This window comes from Telopea speciosissima, chromosome 4 (genome assembly GCF_018873765.1).
Source record: "Telopea speciosissima isolate NSW1024214 ecotype Mountain lineage chromosome 4, Tspe_v1, whole genome shotgun sequence".
In the NCBI taxonomy this organism is placed as follows: domain Eukaryota; kingdom Viridiplantae; phylum Streptophyta; class Magnoliopsida; order Proteales; family Proteaceae; genus Telopea; species Telopea speciosissima.
Window position 1 is genome coordinate 14,461,314 of NC_057919.1, and position 22,361 is coordinate 14,483,674.

General features: G+C 39.1%; 1 protein-coding gene across 5 annotated transcripts; it reads right to left on the bottom strand.

Moving 5' to 3' along the window:
• Positions 1–1,828: 1,828 nt before the first annotated feature.
• LOC122658391 (dehydrodolichyl diphosphate synthase complex subunit NUS1-like) lies at positions 1,829–16,677 on the bottom strand. 5 transcript variants are annotated; one of them, XM_043853328.1, is made up of 9 exons: positions 16,600–16,677; positions 15,475–15,527; positions 14,643–14,695; positions 11,572–11,866; positions 11,421–11,485; positions 8,703–8,898; positions 8,496–8,592; positions 7,583–7,665; positions 1,829–1,870 (listed from the first exon to the last, which is right to left on the bottom strand). In XM_043853328.1, the coding sequence occupies exons 3-9, from the start codon at positions 14,676–14,678 to the stop codon at positions 1,863–1,865; spliced, it is 780 nt and encodes a 259-aa protein (XP_043709263.1). In that variant the 5' UTR covers positions 14,679–14,695; positions 15,475–15,527; positions 16,600–16,677; the 3' UTR covers positions 1,829–1,862. The 5 variants fall into 5 exon arrangements, with proteins under 5 accessions (XP_043709263.1, XP_043709264.1, XP_043709262.1 ...); XM_043853329.1 differs by having other exon boundaries at positions 11,572–11,860; positions 15,475–15,535; positions 16,601–16,672; XM_043853327.1 differs by having other exon boundaries at positions 15,475–15,535; positions 16,601–16,672.
• Between the last annotated feature and the right edge of the window lie 5,684 nt (positions 16,678–22,361).

A 22,361-nucleotide genomic window follows, 5' to 3' on the forward strand; every position in this document is an offset into this window, starting at 1 on the left:
AATCTGAAGATTTTTTTTCCCGCCTTATAGAGCTGTGTGCCTGTGTGCTTTGTGAAGAACGAAGATAGGGTAGAATTTTACCATTTGGCATTCCTTGAAATCGATCCCAGAAGAATAGCTTTTCAGTGGATGTCCTGCCTAAATATGATCACTTTTTTTTTTTTTGGTGAAACTAAATATGATCACTTTGGATTCTTGAAACATTGCCATTGGGATTGGATCGCTTTAAGAGAGTTACCCATTTACATCTGTTGACATGTACAGTGTTTAATCAATTTGGTAAATTCTGTGGAGGGCTTGAAGAGATTGCTGTGGTAATCACAGTGATGGGTTCATCAGGAGCTGAGGATTAATTGTATTGCAGGGACGGTTGTAAAGAGGCATAGACCTTTCGTTATTGGTCATGATATGATTTCTGCTAGGGATAATTCTCAAGTCAGACAACTTTCTGTAGAGGCTCTACAATCTATTTTCTCATGGCTCATGAGGCCTGAGAGGCTAAATTTTTCTTTCAAAATAAATCTACAATATTGATTTTGACAGATCCTCACAAATTTGATTAGATCCTTGTGTCACTGTTTTCTTCTCATTCTATTTACATGGCTTTAGTCTCACATCTGGTGGATGGGGTGTGTGTGTGTGTGTTTATTTGCACTCCGTGGCTTGAAAGGTACTTTTTGGGATACTAGTACACACTATTGGTATTGGTAGTACTCATAGTCTCACACTTTTTAACACACTCTTTCCTTATGTGGTCCTATCAACTCATACTCTTTGACATTCTCTCCTTTGGTATGCCTATTGATGTGTAGACCTGTCCCTTTGATAATTTATTTTTTTGGCTCCTTCTAGGTGTCTCTATGCCTAGTGATTTATAATTTTTCACAATTTGCCACTTGGTAGTACATGAATCAGCCCATGACCAATAATCACCAATGTCCTCAGCCTGCAGCCACTGCACCAACTGAACAGCACTCCCATTGATTTCAGCGTTGGTCATGTTCAGTTATTTTGCTTGCTGTAACCATGCAGTAGTGCCCAATCTCCATCCCTTGAGGTGATTGCAGACAAAATCTTAATCTTTGGCTCTGCTTCTGTATTCCTCCCTGCACTAAAGAAGCCACAATTTGCTCCAATTCAAACAGCAATTCATCCAAAAAACCTAACCAGTTTCTCCACTGCTTGTATCGGTATCAAAAGCTCCATCCTAGATCAATTTAACACCAACCAAAGGAGATAAAAGGCTCGTAGATAGGTTGTGATTAACTACAGGTTTGTATGCCTCTTAAGCATTAAGGTAAGAACAATTTGCCAAAACTCCATTAAAAAAGTGAAAAATCTGCTGCCAGCTTTTGAATCTTTGGAAGAGTTTTATATGGTCTGAGTGAAGCATTCTGAAAATATGTAATTCCTGTTTTTCCAAAATGGCATAAAAACCCAGTCATGTAAGCTATTAATGATGACATGTCATGTTTCTTCAGATGCAAGTGAGAAATGATATGTGAAAATCCATTATATGATTAAGGTAAAGGGCTTGTGATAGAGTCCAATAAAGGTTCCTGGCTGTATAACCACCAATTTAGATAGTTGTATAGATGATACAATAACAAAGAAAAGACCCGTATTGGGAACAAACAATTGTTCCCCTTTTCCGGAATATCATAGGTATACCATTGATTATAAACCAAAATGGCAAGATTAGCCAATTCAACTTCTAGCCTCGTGATTTCCCAAATAACTTCTAGCCTCACAAGTGTGCAGGCAGGGATACTTTGATGTTTCCTGTGATCACTGCCCCACGATTTGTCATTGTCCATCCAATTCAACAGCATTTCTTGAATGCACCATTAGCAGCACTCACCTCATGAACCTGATGCCACATAAACATATGATAGAATTACATAAACCAATAAAATTTTTTGATATTTCTTCAATCAAAGCCCAGCTGCAAAACTATGGCAATCAAAATTAAAAGTAATTCGATGCAACTAAAAAAGCAAACTTAGGCAAGTGTCACAAGGGACTAACAGATTGTGAGGGGTCTGTGTTCCAACACCAAAGATATTCCATTCAGTCAGCATTAAGAAGGTTTTGTTCTGCCAGGCTACAGCTAAACCTGATTGGTCCCAAATGACACTTTGCAGGCTGTAAGCAGTCTGCCCACAGACCCAGAACACAGTAAACTGAGTCTATGTACTTTATACAAAAAGCAGGAGTAGAGCTTGCTTTCGATGGTACCAATTTTTTTTTTTGTTTAAAAAAAAAAGCCTTTCAACACTACTTTTTTCTTTCCTGTGGTACCCCTGTTTTCTTTGTTATTACAAAGTTCTGCCATGGAAATAGAGTTCAGAAAACGGGTGTATAAAATATCCAATTTAATTACTTACCACAGTTATATCAATCACCTCAAGTATATTAGAATTAAAAAAAAGAGAAGAGGGGAGTGCCACAGTTATAATGTTTATGTTTCCTGTTTTACAAGGTATGCTACATTTATTCCCCCCTCCCCCCCGGGCCCCCGCTAATCCAAAAACCTAGAAGAAACCCACCCACAAAGAAGCATAAGTTAAGAACGTTTAAAGTTGGTTAAAGTGTTGAACTCAGCAACTATTATAAATGATCAGTGATGGTGAGGATGATTGTGAAGACTAAAGAGTTCATGGATGCTTTGTAGGTGGTTGACAGACTTGAGCATAATCATCTGTTTGGTATCTGTTTTCACTTGGTTTGCCAAGCAGAAATGCAGAATAACAATCAGCGGTACATTTTGGACAGGCAAGCAGGTGGGTCGTTTAGTTACCAAGGATGTGAATGGAGTGTTGCAGGACAGGGGAACTCTCAGGTACTTAAAAAAGTGGCTGTAATACTTCACGTCTGCAATTTACTCTATTTTAGGTACTGGAAGCACATCTAGATAATAGGTTTTTCCTTTTTTATTTTTTATATATTGGTGTCTGATCATAGTTCATACTACGTCAATCCATTTGGTTTTCCAAGGGATGTACATTGTTCTCCTAGTCCATGCAAGGCTTGCAAAGCAATCCTCAATTATTTCCATTTAAATCAATAAAGCACATGTACAGATTGTGTAATTAGGTGCTTATCTAATCAGGTTAGTTCTGTTCAATGACTGGTTGTTGTTAGTGGTACTAATTTATCTTCCCTTGGTCAAATGGGTTATTCATATTGTCTTTTTCTTTCCCCTTCTTTAAATATATTGAATTTAGAATGAGGTATTTGTTGAGGTTATTAAGGTTGATGGTGTTGGGTTAGAGGTGTGGGTGGTGTTGATGGTATTGTTTTGGATGCTGTATATGGAGTGCGAGGTGAGTTGCAGAAGGGGGTGAGTTTTGCAAATGTTGGTGGGGCTGTGTGTGTTGGTGCTGTGGGTTGCTGTTTGTGTCATGGGGGGATTGTTTTTTCATAAGCATGGTTGGGCCTTGCGGCTGTGATGCAAATACCCTCTTGAGCCATCTTATTTTCATTCCTCTGTTAGCACTTAGCACCCAACCAGTTCTGAGTCTCACAGAATAAAAACACCAAAAGCCATCTTAATTTCATTAATAAAAATCATTGGGAGCTCAATGGTTCTTAAAAACTAAATAGAGTTGAGTATTTACTCGCTCTCAGTCTTGCAAAGGTTCAGCAGATATTACCACTACCACTGCTCTACCTAGCCAGTCGCTTCCCTCAGATCCAGGACCGCCCATTACTTCATCAGAATCTGGTAATCTTCCCTCTCCTAGTGATGATGACACCTTGAATTTGCCTATTGCTGTCCGAAAGGGAAGAGAAGTTGTACTATTTCTCATGTTGTGTCTTATGGCTCCCTTTCTCCCTCCTATCATGCATTTGTGTCTTTCTTGTCTTCTGTTTCCATTCTACAGTCTTGGCAGAATGCGATGGCAGATTCGAGATGGAAAGAGTTTATGATAGAGGAAATGAGGGCCCTTAGAAAGAATGATACTTGGGATCTAGTTTCTCTCCCTCCAGGCAAAAGGTCAGTGGGTTGCAAATGGGTCTACACCATAGTTATCAAGGCGTCACCTAGTCCAGGCACCTTGGTCGCCTTGCTGGTGTTCCCTAGATTTTGGACCCTCTCCAACGCCTTGGTCACAGTGCCGCCTTGATAACTATGGTCTACACTGTGAAACAAAAAGCTGATGGAACAATGGATAGGTATAAAGCCAGGCTGGTTGCTAGGGTTTACCCAAACATATGGGCTCGACTACCAAGAGACCTTTGCACCTGTTGCAAAACTGAACACCGTTAGAGTTATCCTCTCATGTGCAACTTGATGTTAAAAATGCTTTCCTCTTGAAGAGGAGGTATATATGTTAGTTCCCCAAGGATTCTCAAGCAATGAAACTCAAGGGAAGGTGTATAAACTGAAGCGTGCATTATATGGCTTGAAGTAGTTCCCTAGAGCCTGCTTTGGGCATTTCCATAAGGCTAAGGTCGCAACCGGGTATACTCAGAGTAATGTTGACCACACCTTATTCATTAAGCGGTCTGGTGATCATATTACAGTTCTCATCGTCTATGTTGATGATATTATTCTTACCGGAAGTGACTCGCTGAAATAGCAAAATTGAAATCTTACTTGGGACAAGAGTCTGAGATCAAAGACTTGGGTCAGTTGTGAAACTTTCTTGGAATCGAAGTTGCCCATTTGTCCAAGGGAATCTTCCTCTCTCAACGGAAGTATACCTTGGATCTTTTTTCTGAAATTGGGAATGCTTGGTTGCCGTCTTGTTGATACTCCTCTTGAGGCTAACACACATTTGAAGAGCAAAGATGGAGAGCCAGTGGACAAAGGAGGCAATAAGCGACTTGTGGGACGATTGATATACCTATCTCATACTCCACCAGACATTGCTCATGCTGTGAGCCTAGTTAGTCAGTATATGCATGACTCACACACTACCCATTTGGATGCAGTTTATCGTATTTTGAGGTATCTGAAGTCAGCTCCACGAAAATGGGTTCTTTTTTCTCCTCACAATCACATGCGTATAGAGGCCTTCACGGATGTTGATTAGGCAAGGTCCCCAAATGATAGGAAATCCACATCTGGCTACTGTTCCTTTATAGGAGGAAATTTTGTGACCTAACGTAGTACGAAACAAGCTGTGATTGCTCGTTCAAGCGCAGAGGCAGAGTTCCGTGCCATGTCACATGGCATATGTGAATTATTATGGCTTAAGGGACTTTTGCGGGACCTTGGTATGTGTTCCAATTCTCCCATGACACTGTACTGTGATAGCAAGTCTGCTATTAGTATTGCCCACAATCCAGTTCAACATGACAGGACAAAGCATGTGGAGATAGACTGCCATTTCATCAAGGAGAAGCTTGATCAGGGAGTTATATGTATCCCGTTTATTCAGTCCGGTGATCAGTTGGTTGATATTTTTACCAAAGAGCTTAGTAGTAAGGTTTTTCATTCTATTTGTGCAAGTTGGACATGTGTGACATCTATGCACCAACTTGAGGGGGATTGTTGTAAATAGGGTTTAAGGGTATTTTAGTTATACTTGTAAGGATGCATCGCCCTAAGGGTATACTTGTAATTTGTTCATTTTCCCCTCTATTATAAATAGAACATGGCTGTGCCCTCAAGTGACACAAATCATTATTTTCTCCCCAATCCATTTCATCTGACTTAAAGAATATTCATCTTCCTATATTGAACTTGAAAAAAGGACAAATCCTCTATGTTAAAGTGACAAAATTCATGCCAGTAGTGTTCTTCAAGGTCTTGTAAGGAGTATAATGCTTTGCTGTGTAAAATCAGCTTAGGATATTAAACTCAATACAGGGGTTATATCGCTGGATTAATGTGCTTCTAAGTTTTACGATTAATTGGAATTTATTCGTCGTCTTCTTAGATTATTTAGCATTGATATATGAGGGGATAAAATTATTTTTTCACTGCTATTTTATAAATTAACATATTTTTTGGGGAAGGGGTTAGTCTTATGAGAACATCGCTTTGATAGATGGGCAAAAGGTAATGTAGTCCTAGATAGACGAGGGTCTACTAGGAGCCAATTAGATCAGGACCTTCTGAACAGCTAGCCGAATAGGGCAGAATTGAACAAATTGGGTCAGATTTAGGGTTAGGGTATGGACAAGTGTGATAGATGATAAAGCTAAGCACGCCTAGGGGAGTAGAATGAGCTAGGTTAAGTTAGGTTTGAATGAGGTTTTAAATTCCATAAAATTAGGGTTTCGGGTTTTGGAGAAGAAGAAGATAATGGATTTAGGGTTTAGAGTAGGAATTAAAACTAGGGCTTCTGGCAGAGTGTAAGGGACAGTAGTAGGGTAGTTCGGCTGTGTTTAGAGTGAATTCTGATGGCTGGAAGTGATGGATCTGTAATTAGGGTTTTGGGGGAATTAACGGAGAATGAGGGAATTAGGGTTTGAATGATGGTTTAGGGCAGACACTAAGGTCGAGTGGAAGGCTATTGTGAGGATGTTATGTCTGAAGTTTGAGTGGATTTGAATGATACAATAGGGCTGGACAGAGTTTAGATGATCTAGTGTTTATGGGGATCGATTGGGATGAAGTAGGTTTAGGTTGGAGGATTAGGAGAAAGGGTAGTTGCAGAAAACTGTAAATAACTTACTGGATTTGTGGGTTCTTCAATGGCAGCTTGAAGAAGAGCTAGAGCATGACCTCCCGATCTACAAGATGCAAGGAACCGATCAGAGTCCACCAATCCCTTCCACCTTGATATGACTCACAAGGTCTCCTTGATATTACCCACAAGGCATACTCACATGGAGCTAAATAGCAGCAGCAACCAGAGTCGAGTTTTTTTTTTTTTTTTTTTTTTTGTTAATTCTTTAGTCTGAATGATGTGGGGGAGCCTTCCCACGGTTTTATTAATATAATAGGCCTAAGGGCCTGATTCCTAAAACTATTAGAAGTCCTCCTACAGAAATCGTGGAGGGGTCTGATTTAAACACTTTAAAACAATTAAAACACCTGAACTTAAAAAGATTCCTATGTGACCAATAGGATATAAGACCCTATCAGCCAATAGGATCATTTCACTTAAATTGAACCAAGTATGAACCGGTTCAATTTAAGTTTACAATTGAACTAAAAAACTAAGTATAGAAAGCAGAAAATAAACTAAGGCTCCTAGCTAAGGCCCTATGATTAGGGTGGCTTCTTCAGCTCGTGGAGGCTTGGATCTGCATCAAAAGGTCATCCAAGTGCTTGCATGTGAAAGGCCCAACTAGTAATAGATAAGGTAAATAATATGGTCCAAGTCCCGCTTTCGCATGGTCCTAGAAGAATGGAATGAAAAGGTTTCAAACTTTGCATTTGTCACGCAAAGTGGCCACCCTCATGACTGGCAGCCTGAGCTATTACCATTGCACCAAGCATCGGCCCCTTTATGTAATATAAGTTAAAAACGAAAAAAGCCTTGCACCAAGATAACAAAAGGAAAAGCACCACAAAGAGGGAAAGCGTAATACAGAGATAGGAAAGATGAAGACAGTTCTCTCAACACTACGCATTTTTTTTTATGGATCAAAGAGGAGGATAGCAACCTGAAGCACTTACCGTAGTTCTGGTGTACCATTGTGAACTTACAAATGGATTTTATCATGGCACCATAATTCATCGATTTCAGCGATCCCATATGCCTGTAACCCAGAAAACAAAATCTAAATTATCACAGAGAGAGTCTTTCAAGAATGCACACTTTCATGAAAGAAACAAAGATTAATCTTTATCAAGGTTCAGAAAATATCAATAGATATCCAGAATGCATTAAGACATATAAAAGAGGAATTGGAAATTTAGATTTTGAAAAGATCAAAAGGAATTTCAGTGATTCCTAGGATTCTAAATTCATGAGCAAGCAACCTTCCTATATACCATATTTTTAAGGTCCCAGCAAAATGAGTTCACTTTGAGTAATTGAGTTAAATTTATCAAATCTATAAGACCTAACCAGCTCAAGTAGCCAATCAGGTCCCACATTCCTTGCTGAGTTAAATTCTGCTTGGTTCAGTACAACTTTGAATTAACTTTTGAACCATGAATGCAGAGCATGTGATTGAGAATTAAAGGTTTTAAAGGAGCATTATCCTGGCCATCGCACCAGTGGTTAAAATCAATGAATTCCTCCCTGAGATAACTGCATACAGTATAGGAAGAAAGCTTTCCCTGCAAAACAGTAACAATATGACAGCATCTCAGTCAGTAGATACACTGCTTTACATGGTGAGGTCCACTGTGTTGAGCAGCTGAGGCACTGCCACTGTCTTATTGCTGTAGAAGGGCTAACATTTTCTTACAGGATAATAATGGGCATAATGCATTAATGCAGAGAATTGAAGCTTCTCTGGAATATCACCATGGTGAAGTCACTGGGAAACTACTAACAAAAAAAAGTCACTGGGAAACTACTACCAAAAAAAAAAGTCATTGGGAAACTAATTTGAACACAATATTGAGTAAGATTACTCACACAATCTCTGTGTACCGCAATCTCCATGCTGGGAATCCAAGGTGGCACCTTCCAGGCCCATATACTAGAAGAAGGTCAGGTTCTGGCCCCCCACAGCCTGATACAAAAGGAAAATCATGTATGAAAAGGTACAATGTAAGAATTAAAAATTTCTTGAAATTGGAAATGCATATTCAAATTGAGCATATAGGAACATGAAAAACAAACCAACGGCTCTCAGTGCACTGGTCATTTCAGGTTCTGTGAAGACTGGCTCCTGATCTTCACCTCCACTACCACCTTTTAAATACTTAGAACAAAGAAAGCTAGCTGCTTTAGCGACCCCTTCTTTCCCGTCAGAGAAGGAAAGAAATTCCAAAACCATATGTTTTCTTTCCATATACAAGCTCCTTTCATCAGCTACCTATGCAAAAGAGGCATGAACTGCATAAGAATTCTGGTAGTTGCAGAGTACATCCTAATAGCACAGTGGTACACTAAAATAAATAAATAATGTCATTTGTGTGTATTAAATATCTTTTGAGAATAGCAGGAGAGAAAATAATAAACTGCTAGTACATCTCTTTCTCTCTCTTTCTTTCCTCCTCTTGGTTGTACTGTTGTTTCAGTGCCTCAACCTCCACATAGTACAAAATAGGTTCCTGCTCACCTAAAGAAGCTTAGCCATCTGCTTAAAAAAATATTTTTCATACACAAACAAACATCACATGTAGACTTGTAAACACTTACAAAGTGCACGTACTGCATGTACACCATAGTTGTCAAGGCATCTCCTAGGCATCCAGGCACCTTCTTGGGTCCAACACAACAGAACGCCTTGTTTGATGCAAGAAAGGTGACCACCTAGGACACCTTGATGTCGCCAAGCGTTGCCTTGGATGCCTAGGCGTTGCATTGTGGCCTTATGACAGCACGACTTAGATTATATCAGTTTTTTTGACACTTCATGAGTTTAGGTTGATTTATGTATTAATGGTTATTACTTTGTTTTTTGATGAATATGCTCATATTCTATCATTATTAGCATAATTATATAAAATTATCATTGATATATTACATATACTGCCAACATTAATTTTATTTACTGACTACCTCTATTTCATGATGTCTGCATATTTTCTTAATATTTTAGGTAATACAAGCAAATGAGGAGAACAGAAAGTTGACCTTCTCAGAAAATATCAAATCTGGTACTACCAGGAGGCATCGGACGAGGGGAGAGCAGTGAGCTTTTTGGACATCTTGGGTTATAGATGCAATTTCGGTCACATGGATTGGACAAAATCTCCCCTTTGCTGTGCATGATCTTATGTGATAAAGAAGAAGCTCACTTGTGCTTCTAGTTGGGAATTCCCTACTTAAGAAATACAACTATTAAAGCTACCTTCCCTCTGCAGTTACCGTGAACTTTTCACTGAAGTTGCATATATAAGCATAAGGGCAAGAGATAGCTGTCTGGTCGTGCGGGTGCGGGGGCCAATGAGAGCATGCTGTCATGGCCTTAAACCTTTCTAAGCAACCGCGCCGGCACTTAGCACTCACACTAGCACTAAGTTAGACTTTCAACACTAGCAAGGGACTTGAAAAGAGAACTTAGAGAACACAAGAGAGAGTTTGAGAGAACGGAAGTGTATTGCACTAAGAGAACTTTGCTTACAAGACTTGCTTGCTTGGGCACCAATGAGGCCACCTCTATATATAGACAACCAAGGTCTCAAACGTCGATCCAGGGCTTGCCCTGGTGGTTCGCTACTCCCTTGGGAGATCTGCATTAGGAGCTTGATCGGTGGTTCAAGTCTCCTTAGCGACACCTAGTCCATATTTATTTGCTTTCCAAGAAGTGGAGCCCATGGGTACCATATTTGACCACTTGTGGGTCCTCTCCTTGCCTCCTTGTGGGGCCCTGATGGAGTTGATGGCCGGTCGGCCCTTGAATTGCACCAAAAAAAAAAAAAAAAAACCAAGGTCTCAAACAATGCCTAAGATCTTTACAAGTGTCCTGCATCCAATGGTGGAGAACTTTCTAGGCAATGGGACATAGAACTTTCCCACCTCCTTTGTGGAGGATTCTAGAGTCCTAGAGAAGTCTAGAAGTCTCTCCCCTTCTTAGCTATGTACATGTTCTCTAGAACCTTCTTTGCTACTAGAGGTTTTAGAAGGTCTAGACTCCCCTAATTTGTGTGAAGAGTTCTAGATCTTGGATCCTCCTTAGCCCAATGGTCCATGTCCATGGGCTTGCAAGCTTGGCCCGTGGGCCTTGGTGGCGGGCTGTGACAGTGCGTAGGGGCATCAACATGGATGGGATTTTTTATTTCACGAGGGGCAGGGCGGTAATTTTGCACGCTCCTGTGTCTAGGCGCAGGAGCCATGCAACCTGGTAGTGTTCTCTTTCCCTAAGCATAGTTATATAAAATTATCATTGATATATTATATATACTGCACGCCTAAGGCCTCCAACACCTTGAATTGCCTAGTTGCCTTGGAAACTATGACGTACACACACACACACAACAAAATAAGCATGACTACATGCTATATAAACAAGAAAAGGATAAATCAGTGCATACTTTGTTCTAATAAGCCCTTTTATGAAAATTCTTCGTGAAATAATCTTGTTATCACTTCTGAGAGAACCAATGAATAAAGCACATTCACCATAAAAAAAACAAAAGTACAATATATATAATTACTATTTACTAAAGAGTCAATTTTAAACTCAGGCAAGTAATGGGCATGTACGGCCAACTGATTTTCAGACTAGCATCCAATACAAGTGTACAAACAGAAATTAGTTATCCATAGTTAATAGATTATGTACTGAAAAATCACAAGTTCTTCAAATGACCAAACTCCTGGCTAAGGCTACAACTCAACCTTGGAACTAAAAGTTATTCTAGGATGAAATGTTGAATTAGAAAGCAGTACCTCCTCCCATGGCCTTGCATCATCCAATTTCTTCAATATAATCTCCTTTGATTCCTTCAGCACCCCTAAGAAAAACAAAAAAAATAACAATTAAACAATATGCAAAACAATGTATAGCCAATAACAGTAATACATCACTTTACGCCCCTACCTTCCATATCGTAAAGGCAGACATGCTTCACACCTATAGCTAACAACCAGTTCAAGAGCTCAACAACCCATGAAGTGTGATGAGCTTCTTCACTGTCTACCACAATGGCCAGGTATCGAAGGCTACTTAGATTTTGTACTTTATAATTCCTCAATAACCCACTTGAGATAAGATAGCCTTGCAGCATATGAGCTATATCCAGACCAAAATACCATATGGTAACTGCAAGATGTAGTAAATGCCAAGGTAGGAGAAGCAAAAGCTTGACTAAGTTCTGCACACAGGATGTCTGCACTTGCACAAAAGCCACAGTGAGAATCTTATTCAATGAGTGTGGAATTCAAGCACACAAAATTCTCAAATAAGCCACATAATACATGGGAAAGGGGTCTTCTTCCTGTACTCCACTCACTTGGATATATGAGCATCGGAGTTTGACACAATCAGTGTCAGAAAGAAGGATTCTTCTTGAAAATGATGTAGAGACTAGGCTTGTCTAAGAAAAATAATTAGCATACATGACCTTCGATTAAACAATGGGATATGTTACCAATTTCATCATTAGTGGAACAGAGAAGTGAAATGTGTTGTTTTTCCACTTAATGGATTCCTACACAAAAAATATAGAATTGATCAATACACAGTGTAAGTGAATTTTTGGGGTTGAGGCTGAGGATTTTTTTTCTTCTTTTTTTTAGGGGGGGGATCCATAAGCCTTGCACCAGGATCCATGGAATGCTGCAATCCACATTTCAAAACGAGCAGTTCAGGCCTCAAGGTGAGGCCATACAACATAGTCCATCTATGGCAGTGGCCGAGATCCAGCTTGAGTTCAGTGCAAGTTTATTTGAAGCCCATCCCACCATGTTTATTTTTACTATTCTTTGGTTTTAGGGAAAATGGGGTCAGGTGATTGGGGAAACCCTTTTATTTTCATTGACTGTGTAACAGAGAACATTTTGTAAAAAAAAAAAAAAACAGAGAACATTTTGTATGGTCCTTATCCCAAACAGGAAAAAAAATGAATTCATGAGCTGAATAAACGTTAAGTTACACTCCAAGTGAAAACAAAATGAGAAAATGAAAGGATTAATAAAAGTAATAGAGAGCTCACAAACTGTTTGTTACCCCTTAAGTGAAGGTCCCATGTTGAACTAATCTCTCCAAACATATTACATGGTGTATCTTAAAAATTGCTTTATACCTAAAGTAAACAACTAAGATAAAAAACCAATCTAAATTGATGACTACCAACAAATGACTAGGGTCTACACATGGTGAGGTAGAATGAGAGGCCTAAGTGCAAGGGGTGGAATCTCAAATGGGTGGATTCAAACAAAGGAGATTTAGCACAGTACAATTTCACCTGATTAGATTAATATAACTATCTGATGAAACCTTATGCTTTTTCCAACTAAGAAAAAAATACAGTGCTCTAGAAAATGTCTATGGACTATGGACTCAATGAACACCTCATCCATCCAATTGATTTTTGAACCAAGACTCAGTACCCTCAATAATCATCCATGCTCCATTGCATGAGTGCCTAGTGTAGCATGCCACTGAAACCAAAAACTGCCCCCAATTATGGGACTGAGATGTTTCTTTGGGTCTTTCAACCATATGCCACGAGTTTTTCATTTATGCTAGGAGAAACATTTTTTATAAATCAAAGCATGAATTGTTAAAGACCAGCCACATAATTTCTGCATTTAAAAATTGCTAAAGCCAGTTTGGGCTAGTGTCCCATTGTAGGCTGGATTTAGTTTATCTTCTGTCTATATATGTGTTGGTGCTGCATTAGTCACCATACCCTCTTTTGTGGTTATAATATTATCTATCTTTTGTGTTCAATAAAGACCAAAGAGTCTGGGCAAGGATGGTTCTACAAGTTGTAACCATTGGACCTGGTTTCAGTTGAAACCCGTTTGGGCATGCCAGGTAAAGCTTGAGATAACTTCATTGTTTGTCAGATGACTCAGATCTAGCTGTGTTACAGTAGCCAACTAGTGATTGCTACCTAAACACCTCACCTTTACAGTTGTGTATGGCAGCCAAAACATTGAATACAACTATAGGACTACTAAATGCACCAACTTCAGACCAACCATTTTCAACAACAACATAGCCTTTTCCCAACTAAATGGGGTCGGCTACATAGATCCTTATTCTCCAATCAGATCTGTTCGACGTTGTAACTGAATAAACTCTGAAGAACCAGAACTGAGAAGAAGAGGAAGAGAAGAAATGGAGGGGGAAGAAGAGTGGAGGACTGGATCGAACTCAACAGCCTCCTTCACAGTGCCTTTATTTATATATACCAGATTACAACTGAAGGAGGACTCCTAATCATATTAGGAGTCATAGTTACAATACGGAAAATAAAATAGAAACTAAACTAGGACTAGGCAGTAGGCAATCCTAATTATAAACCACAAGATAAAAGGAGACATATAAGGAGAAGAATCTTGATTACAATATTGGAATATTCTAATCAAGAATACCCTAAGCCCCTATATGCTCGATATACCTCAACAGACATCATACAAGATCATAGTTGTCACGGCGTCTAGGCGACCCAAGGCATTGGAGAGGTTCCAAAATCAAGGCAACACAAATTAGGCGGCCAAGGGGTCCACGGCACCCAAGTCGACCAAGGCGCCTGGATGCCTGACAACTATGTAGAAGATACGAGACCTAAGCAATGCATGTCTTTCCTCACTACTTCACTTGGGTTTAATTTAGCCCTGCCCTTGGCTCTTTTAGGCCAAGCATTTTTGTAGACGGAAAATATTGTTTGGAAAGGTTAGAGCAATGAAGAGGTAAAAAAACCATGAGTTAGAGATGTAAAGCTATAAGATCATCATATGGTCCTCATAGAATCCATAAATTAAGAAAAAAAAATTTTCATCAACTGGATGAGAAATAGAACTCTATGTCTACTAGAGAAAGTTAATGAATAAGGGCTTTGAAATTGCACCAGGAAAAAAGAAAAAGAAAATGCAAATGGATAAATTAAGAATATATATATATATATAAAACGAATTTTTCATGTAAAGGAAAGTAGTTACATGTCCAACTGGTCTGAAGAACCCTCGGGATTTCATATCCTAAATCCATAAATCTACAAAGATGTAAATACAATCCATCAACCACACACATAATCAATCAATTAATAAAGGAGTAAAAAATTACAAAATATGTTAATACAGCAACAGAGACAGTAACCCCATCTCTGTACCTGTATCACTAATTAAGAAAAAAGAGAAAGGCGGAGTTTAGTTTCTGAAATTAATTCCTCTGTGCCATGAGTGATTGGAATTATGTAGGCAAAACCAAGGGCTGAGTCTGAATGCAGGAACATTAGCGACCACCTTTCAACATTAGAAGTCTACAATGCTATCCACTACATAATAAAGATTTCAAACAAGGGAGGTGAAATGTTTTTACAGGAATCTATCTTAAAAGAAAAGGGAAATCGTGTGTAGTGAAGAGCAGAAAGTATCACTGAAATACAATACAAAAACTTGGGAAACAAGTTCCAATTTAAAATTTTTTGAATACTGTTTTAATGATACAGTTGCTACCCATGGAAGGGAAGACATCACCCCTGTCAAAGGGCTAGATTCTTTTCCTCAATCAACCAGGATCATATCTTTTCTCCTGGAAAATCAGGGAAGAGAAGAAAACCAACGAAATACAGAACAAGTTTCTAAGTAGAATTTGACTTTTTCATTTCCTTCTAAAGAGAAGGAAGAAGTGAAAATCACAGTGGGAAGCAAGGGTTTTCATCAAAGAATGACAAATAAGTGATTTTAATTGAAACTCCACATAAAGATAGGATTGAAGAATCAATACGAGGGATAATCAGCTCGATACCAAAGGAAGGAAGAGCAAATTTACCTGTTCTTCATACTTTCTTTGAGGGTCTCCTGCTCGTCTTACTTTCATTGCTGTGCAAAGACTTTAACCACAGAATTCGATGAATGAGCTTCACATGAATTAGGTTTTCCACACGACATTGGAGTTTGGACCCTTTTTCCGCTGAAAAACACAATAGTTAAATCATAAACAAGCAACAACCACTCACTCTTTTTTTTGGTAACGACAACTACCACTCACTCTTCCTGAAGATTATTACCCAAAAAAAACCTCTTCCACAAGATAGCTCTGCAAGGGATCTGGAGGGATCTGGCTCCTGTCCAGCCGTGGCGGGAGCTGGACGGTGCAGCACCCCCTTAAGATCTCGCCATGTGGACTGACTGACATCCAACGGTAAATAATAAAAAACTACTTTAACCTTAAATCCCACTAGATGAGTCGGGTCACTCCCTAACCCGAAAAATTCACGACTCTTCCTCCTCCAACCCTGCGAACAAGAAAGGGAAACCAGGCAGCAGCGACACCCGACGACTTAGTACCTCACCGCCAAACTCCCCTTCTTCAATGGATTCCAACGAACAGAGCCACCGCCAGATCTAGGTATACTCTCTCTCTCTTTCATTTTCGTTCTTAAGGTCAAACCTAACTCGATTTATGAACTTGGTACAGGGGAAGTGGAAGAAGATTGAAGGGCTAGATCTCTGTGTTCCGATGAGGTTCACCACCGCCTGATCTAGCTATTCCGACGAGAAACCCGCCCTGGATTGTAAAACTGGTGATTCGGGAACCCAAACTCTCTCACCACTCACCACTCCTTTTATAATCTCCGCCCATATCCCTCTTCCTCATCTCTCCATCTCTCTTTTTTTCTTTTTGGGGTTTCAGTTCTTACTTCTTAGGAAACCTGCAACTGTGAGTCTGGCTTGTAAGACATCCACTGCCCCACTCCCACCTCGTGCTCTTCCCTCCCCCTCCATCAACCTTGCAATATCCTGAAATGGTTTATGAACTTGGTACAGGGGAAGTGGAAGAAATAACTCAGGAATGGTGTTTTCGTAATGAAGAAATAACTCATTGCAAACCATTACGAAAACACCTCGTGCTCTTCCCTCCCCCTCCATAACTCATTGCAAACCATTACCATCAAGGAATTCAGGATCGTGATTGGTCCGGCCGCTGGTTCTGTACAGCGCTGAGATGATCCTTTGTGGAATTTGGTTCTACGGTTTTACCCCCAAAAATAAACCGTTAAGAAACTTCGGTTTTTGGTCGGGTTGAATCTGTTTCGGTCTCGAAATGAGTGAGACTAAAATCAAATTGTTACTAAACTTCGATTTTTAGTCGGTTTTGATCTAGTCCTGTTTCAGTTTATTTCAGTATTTCAATATCAAGTTAATACCTATTTAGATCGGTTTATTTTCAAGTTTGATCCATAATGAAATTTTACATTCATAACTTAGAGGGTGCATCTGTTTGTAGCCAAAAAGGTTCTTAGTTAATAAGTTCAGGAACGACAATTGAACGGGAACGGATACCTACGGCAATTAAACGGATTAGACGGTAATAATACTTTTCAAAAATTCGGCTTAATAAAATGCATATGGCAATAATACGATACGCGTTTAATATGTATTTAATACGGCTTAGACGGCAATAATACTTTTAAAAAATGAGCATATATTCATTATGTAACATAGATTACTATGGGCACACAGGTAACAAAAAAAGGAAAAATGAGAGGACCTGATGTGATCTCAGGTTTCAGAGCCCTTAAATCTAGATTGCTATGGGCACACAGATAACAAAAAATTCAATCCTAAAGAGCAGTGGCAATTCCATAAATTTCAAAACAATTTGGAACCCTCTTGAGTAGAACAAATAGAACTTGGGACTTATATGTAATTAAACTTAAAGGGAAAGGACCAAACTGGAGACTTTAAATGGTTGGTGATAGATTTGAAACAATTCATGCAAAAGAAAGGTCTTTTACATAATACCAGCAACTAAGGGTCATGTCTGTAAGAAAATAGGAGGTTTTTATCTTTCAACGCACGATATGTTCCGTATTGGTGGAAAAGAGATCCAATTTGTGATCACTACAGTCCCTTAACCAAGAACTCAAAGCAATCACAGATTTGGGGTTAAGATCTCAACTCTCCACTCTCTTGAATGAACCCAGAATGAGACCAAAATATTAGCCAGAAAAATAATAAAAATTACCTGCAACATACACAGGTGGAAGTTGCTGGTTTAGACTTGATTTCAAGTGAATATCTCCCGGTATGAAGGTTCAAGGGGAAAATATCTCTAGGGTTTACTTTGCCCTAAGGGTGAGTTTCAGGCCTCAAGATTTGAGACTGAAAGGAGAAGTCTTGAGAAAGACTAAGTTCTCTCTTACCATGCAAACAGTACCATCATAACAGAATAATATCAATGAAATATAATAACCACAAAGGGAAGCGTCGCCGTTGCAGTCGTTGTTGCCGTTGAGGATTTGACGATCGTCGATGGCTGTTGAACGGAGATGGTGAGGATGATTGGAGATTGGGGGCAGCTGCTAGGGTTCAACTTCGGCAGTTCGCAAATCACAGAATGGAGAAAGGGAAAGTGAAAGGGTGAAACGATATCTCTTTGGGTTTTTTTTTTTTAAACATTAGGGTTAAAAAGTATAAAAGTATAAAATCGTATAATATCCGAATTATACGCGTATAATATTCGATCGTTTAAAAAACGCATTTTTTTGTAAAAATATGAGAAAATGCGAGAACAAAAATCTTTTTCATCTAAACGTTCAGATACACGTATAATATGCGTACTTACTAACTAAGGGAAGGTTACGAACATATTTTGTAACCATGTTTTTTTATCCTTGGAAACATGAGGTGTCAATTATTTAAGGTGTCTAAATATGTACTTTTAACAGCCCTATCCTGTCTTCAAGCGTCGTGGCTTCGCCCTCGATACTCTCACGGGCTCACTGCTCCTTCCCTACGCCGACACTCGGCTCCCTCTCTCTCTGAGTCTCTCTGCTCTCTCATGTTTTTGCTCCCTGGAATTCTTCTCACTCTCTCTGTCTACATCCTTGGCCCTCTTGCTCTATACCTCTATTTCATCGTATCCTTCGCCTCATCCCTCCGACCTCTCTCTCTCTGTGGTTATTGGGAAAGAATATTTGTCCCTGTACCTAGAGTCCAGAGGTGGCCATGGGGCCCGACACACAGCACAGATAGGAGACCCATAGTCCAGGGAGAGGCTATGGTTGAACACCGCCAAGGATGCCTCCAACGCCTACGACTGCGCTGCTCATGCCATGCGAGGCCTCAAGGTCCATACCAACTTCGTCTACGCTCCTAGGCACTCGCCGTATCTTCGTCCGACTAATCTAATAACGGGCAATGAGCAAGTACCTATGGACTATCCGGTCATGTCTGAAAAATGCTACAAGAGTTAATTAAGATCCCTGAGCTTCTTGTTTTCTGCAGAGCGCTTGAACTCCACCGCGATTGAAATCGTAGGTTTGCATTCAGAAATAGGAACAGATGGAACTGTGTACTTTGGCGTGGAGTTTTTTTTATTCCCGAGTTCATTTTTTTGTTTCTCTTCGTATCCTCCCTTATAGTTCTACCTCAGTGCTGGCTTCAATTGTCTGATGCAAGATCGATAGTTCTTGCTTAATTTGTACATCAAAACCATGAGCTTTTTGCTTAATTTTTAAACAAAAACCACCATATGAGCTTTCCTTTGAGAGTTGAATGTTCATGGGTTATGGGTCTTGATTCTTGAATCTTGAATCTTGACATTCGCCTCACATCTTGAGTCTATAACTACAAAGTGATATCTCTCTCTCTCTCTCCAACACAGTTCCAGTTTGTATCAACCTCTTTTGGGGTTCTAAGCCATCTTTCCTACGTGGCAGGCCCTCTCTAACAAATGCCCACAACACTCTTAATACGATGCTACGTGTTCGGTCATCATCAACGCAATAGTCACAATGGTTCTTACTAGTGTCGAGTGAACATAAATCTAGGAGTTTACTGTGTGCCTCATACATGGCCGCATGACTACGAATTATCCAGATCTTTAATGAAGATTTTGGATCAAGGAAAAATGCTAAACCCGATCTTCTTTGAACTGCCGGTACGAAACAATGAGAGAGAGAGAGAGAGAGAGAGAGAGAGAGAGAAGGGGCAAGGGGAGAGGTGATTGTTCAAGAGAGAGAGAGGTGGAGAAGGGGAAGATAGATGATGCGCGCACCCGCGAGAGACACAAAGAGGGCGAACCAGTGAGATGAGGTGACGAAACAGAGGTCCACAGAGACAAACAGAGCGAAGGAAATGGGGAGCAAAAACAGAGGGAGAAGAATACCGAATGAGAGCACAACAACTCTACCTTGGTGGTTCGATTTCTGCGTGTGTGTGTTATGATCGCACATCACCAGAAAGGTCGCCATGTTTGTTTAGGTTGGATGTATAGAGTATAGAGAAGAGGATAAAGTTTTGGCTACAGTGAAAGCTGCCCATATATATATTCTTTTGGTTTGGCTTGGCTCAATTTGAGCCTTTATCTAACCTGAGTCTGAACTAAGAAGTGAAATTACTTACCTGTCCCTAATATTAAATGTTGAAAAAAAGGAAGCAAAGGTTAGAAAAGAGAGGTTATAAAATATGTAACAGCTTTACCCATAAGAAAAATATTTGATAAAAAAACTTTTAACTTTTTCTTTTTGATTAAAAAAAAAAACTTTATTTCACCTTTTCCAAGTGAAACAAATAAAAAATCATGAATACAAAAATTGATTTAATATTTTTATGCTGTGATCCGAAATAAATTTTAAGAAAAAGGTAACTAATATTGAAATCAATAGATAAATAGAGTTTATAGTAAAATCATCATTACAAATCATATCATTATTTATCAATCATCATTACAAACAATATCATATTTATCATAAATAGAGTTTCTAGTAAAATCAGCATTACAAATCATATCGTTATTTATCACTAATTGTAAAAGGAAGATAATTACTATTGAAATCATTGAATAACTATTCAATGAGAAAATACCAGACCATCAAATCATTCATTTGACCATCCAACAAATTTTGTATAGTGAACACGGAGATCAATGGAAGCATGGTTACAAATCAATTCCTTATTTATAACTTCATACTCATTGATTTGTAACAATTCCACTTAAATCATAAATTTTCTCGATAATATTGAAACCAATGGTTAATGAATTCACTTATTCATAACTTTACACTCAATGATTTTTTATTGGTTTCATTTAGGGGTGTCAAAAAAACCCGGCCAACCCGAACCCGCCCTGAGCCCGAATAGGGTCGGGCCGGACTGGGTTTAGTTTTTATTGACTCTGGCAGGGCCAAGTCGGGTTTGGGTTGAGGCCTCGACCCTGTATTATATACTATATATTTAAAAAATATATAAAGAGAGGCTCTTGTAGAATGGTTAAAATTCTTCTACAATGACCATTTGGTTGAAGGTTCAAGTCTAGTAATAGCCGGTTTCTAAAATATTATGTTTTTTTATAGCTTGGGCTTTGTTAAGTGGGTAGACTAAGTGGGCTTTGTTAGTTCCACAAGCTCATGGGCAAAGATATTAAGGGCCAACAGGGCCGGGCCGAGCTTGGGAAAATCCTACCAGGGTCGGGCTAGGTTGAGGGTATGCTTGGCCCTGGCAGGGCCAGGCTGGGCTTGGATTTAGGTTAAGGCTCCTAGGGTTGGGTTAGGGTTTAGTGCCAGCCCAGCCCGTTGACACCCCTAGTTTCATTTGGTTTGGATATCAGTTGATTTGTTGTAGTCTAGTTTTCAGCTGGTCCCGTCATACCCTATTCCAAAACCAATTCGATAAGGATTGGTTCAGTTCAGTTAGATTTTTTTCGACCGGTTCCAGTTGATCTTATTGGTTCGGCTAGGTTTGACACCCTTACTATTCACACAAACCACAAAACTACTTTTTTGGTTGCTACCAGAGTAGAGGTTGTGTGTAATTTTATTGTCGACTGTCGATCCTACTGTAATTAGGATACGTACATACCCTGAAAATAAGTCTTCTCCTCTCTTGTGAACATGGACTTCCATCTCCTATCTATTGAACATAGACTTTCACTTGGAGTACTGTGGTTGATAGTCTTTAATAGGTTGCCCTAATATTCTTGAGTCCAAATGGCATCACGTTTGTAATGAAATGTCTTTAAGTGATACACATAGAATATATCAAGATTGTACCATTTTGGCAGAGGATTAAATGTAGGATGAAGATCAACTTTGGTATTCAATTGTTAATCGAGCTAAATCATTCCCACCACCTTTCTTTTGAAAAGAATATTCATTTGCCCACGAAACGATGAAATTAGGTAAGAATCAACAAGGAATTTAGAAAATTGCGAAGGAAAAAAAAAAAAATCAATACTGAAAATTGAGCCACTCAATTTTGGATTGAACTAATCACATATCAATGCATTTTGAGTTTATACCATTGAACAAGAGAAGGGAGTCAAGGAGTTGAGGTTTTCTTATTGTTTTAGATTATGGATTTACTATTTAGTTAACTCCGTTTCTAAGTGAATTGATTTTATGATTTTTTTTTAAAATGACTAAACTTGACGATTTTGTCATGACTCAGAGAAAAAAATTGAGTCTTATTTGACTCGGACCATTTATGACCTAGTGTCGTCATTTTTTACCTTGATCCAGTTTACACGACTCTTGACCAGGTTTCCAAAATTTTGACTTGACTTGGGTGACGCGCCCCAGTCAAAACCCATTTTTCCAACTATGGATTGAAGTGGACTCTCGAGCTTGTTGTTCAAAGTTGGCTTTGCCAATTTACCCTCTTTTACAATCAATTTTACTACAACACCAAACAAACATTGAATGAAAATTGATT

What these genes read in the sequence shown, in the direction of transcription:
- LOC122658391 (XM_043853325.1), bottom strand. Translation starts at nt 15,522, where the DNA reads ATGAAAGTAAGACGAGCAGGAGACCCTCAAAGAAAGTATGAAGAACAG. An exon ending in ATGCAAGGCCATGGGAGGAG is followed by an intron (nt 8,899 to 11,420) that starts GTACTGCTTTCT and finishes TCTTTTGCATAG; the next exon opens with GTAGCTGATGAAAGGAGCTT. An exon ending in CAGTGCACTGAGAGCCGTTG is followed by an intron (nt 8,593 to 8,702) that starts GTTTGTTTTTCA and finishes CTTTTGTATCAG; the next exon opens with GCTGTGGGGGGCCAGAACCT.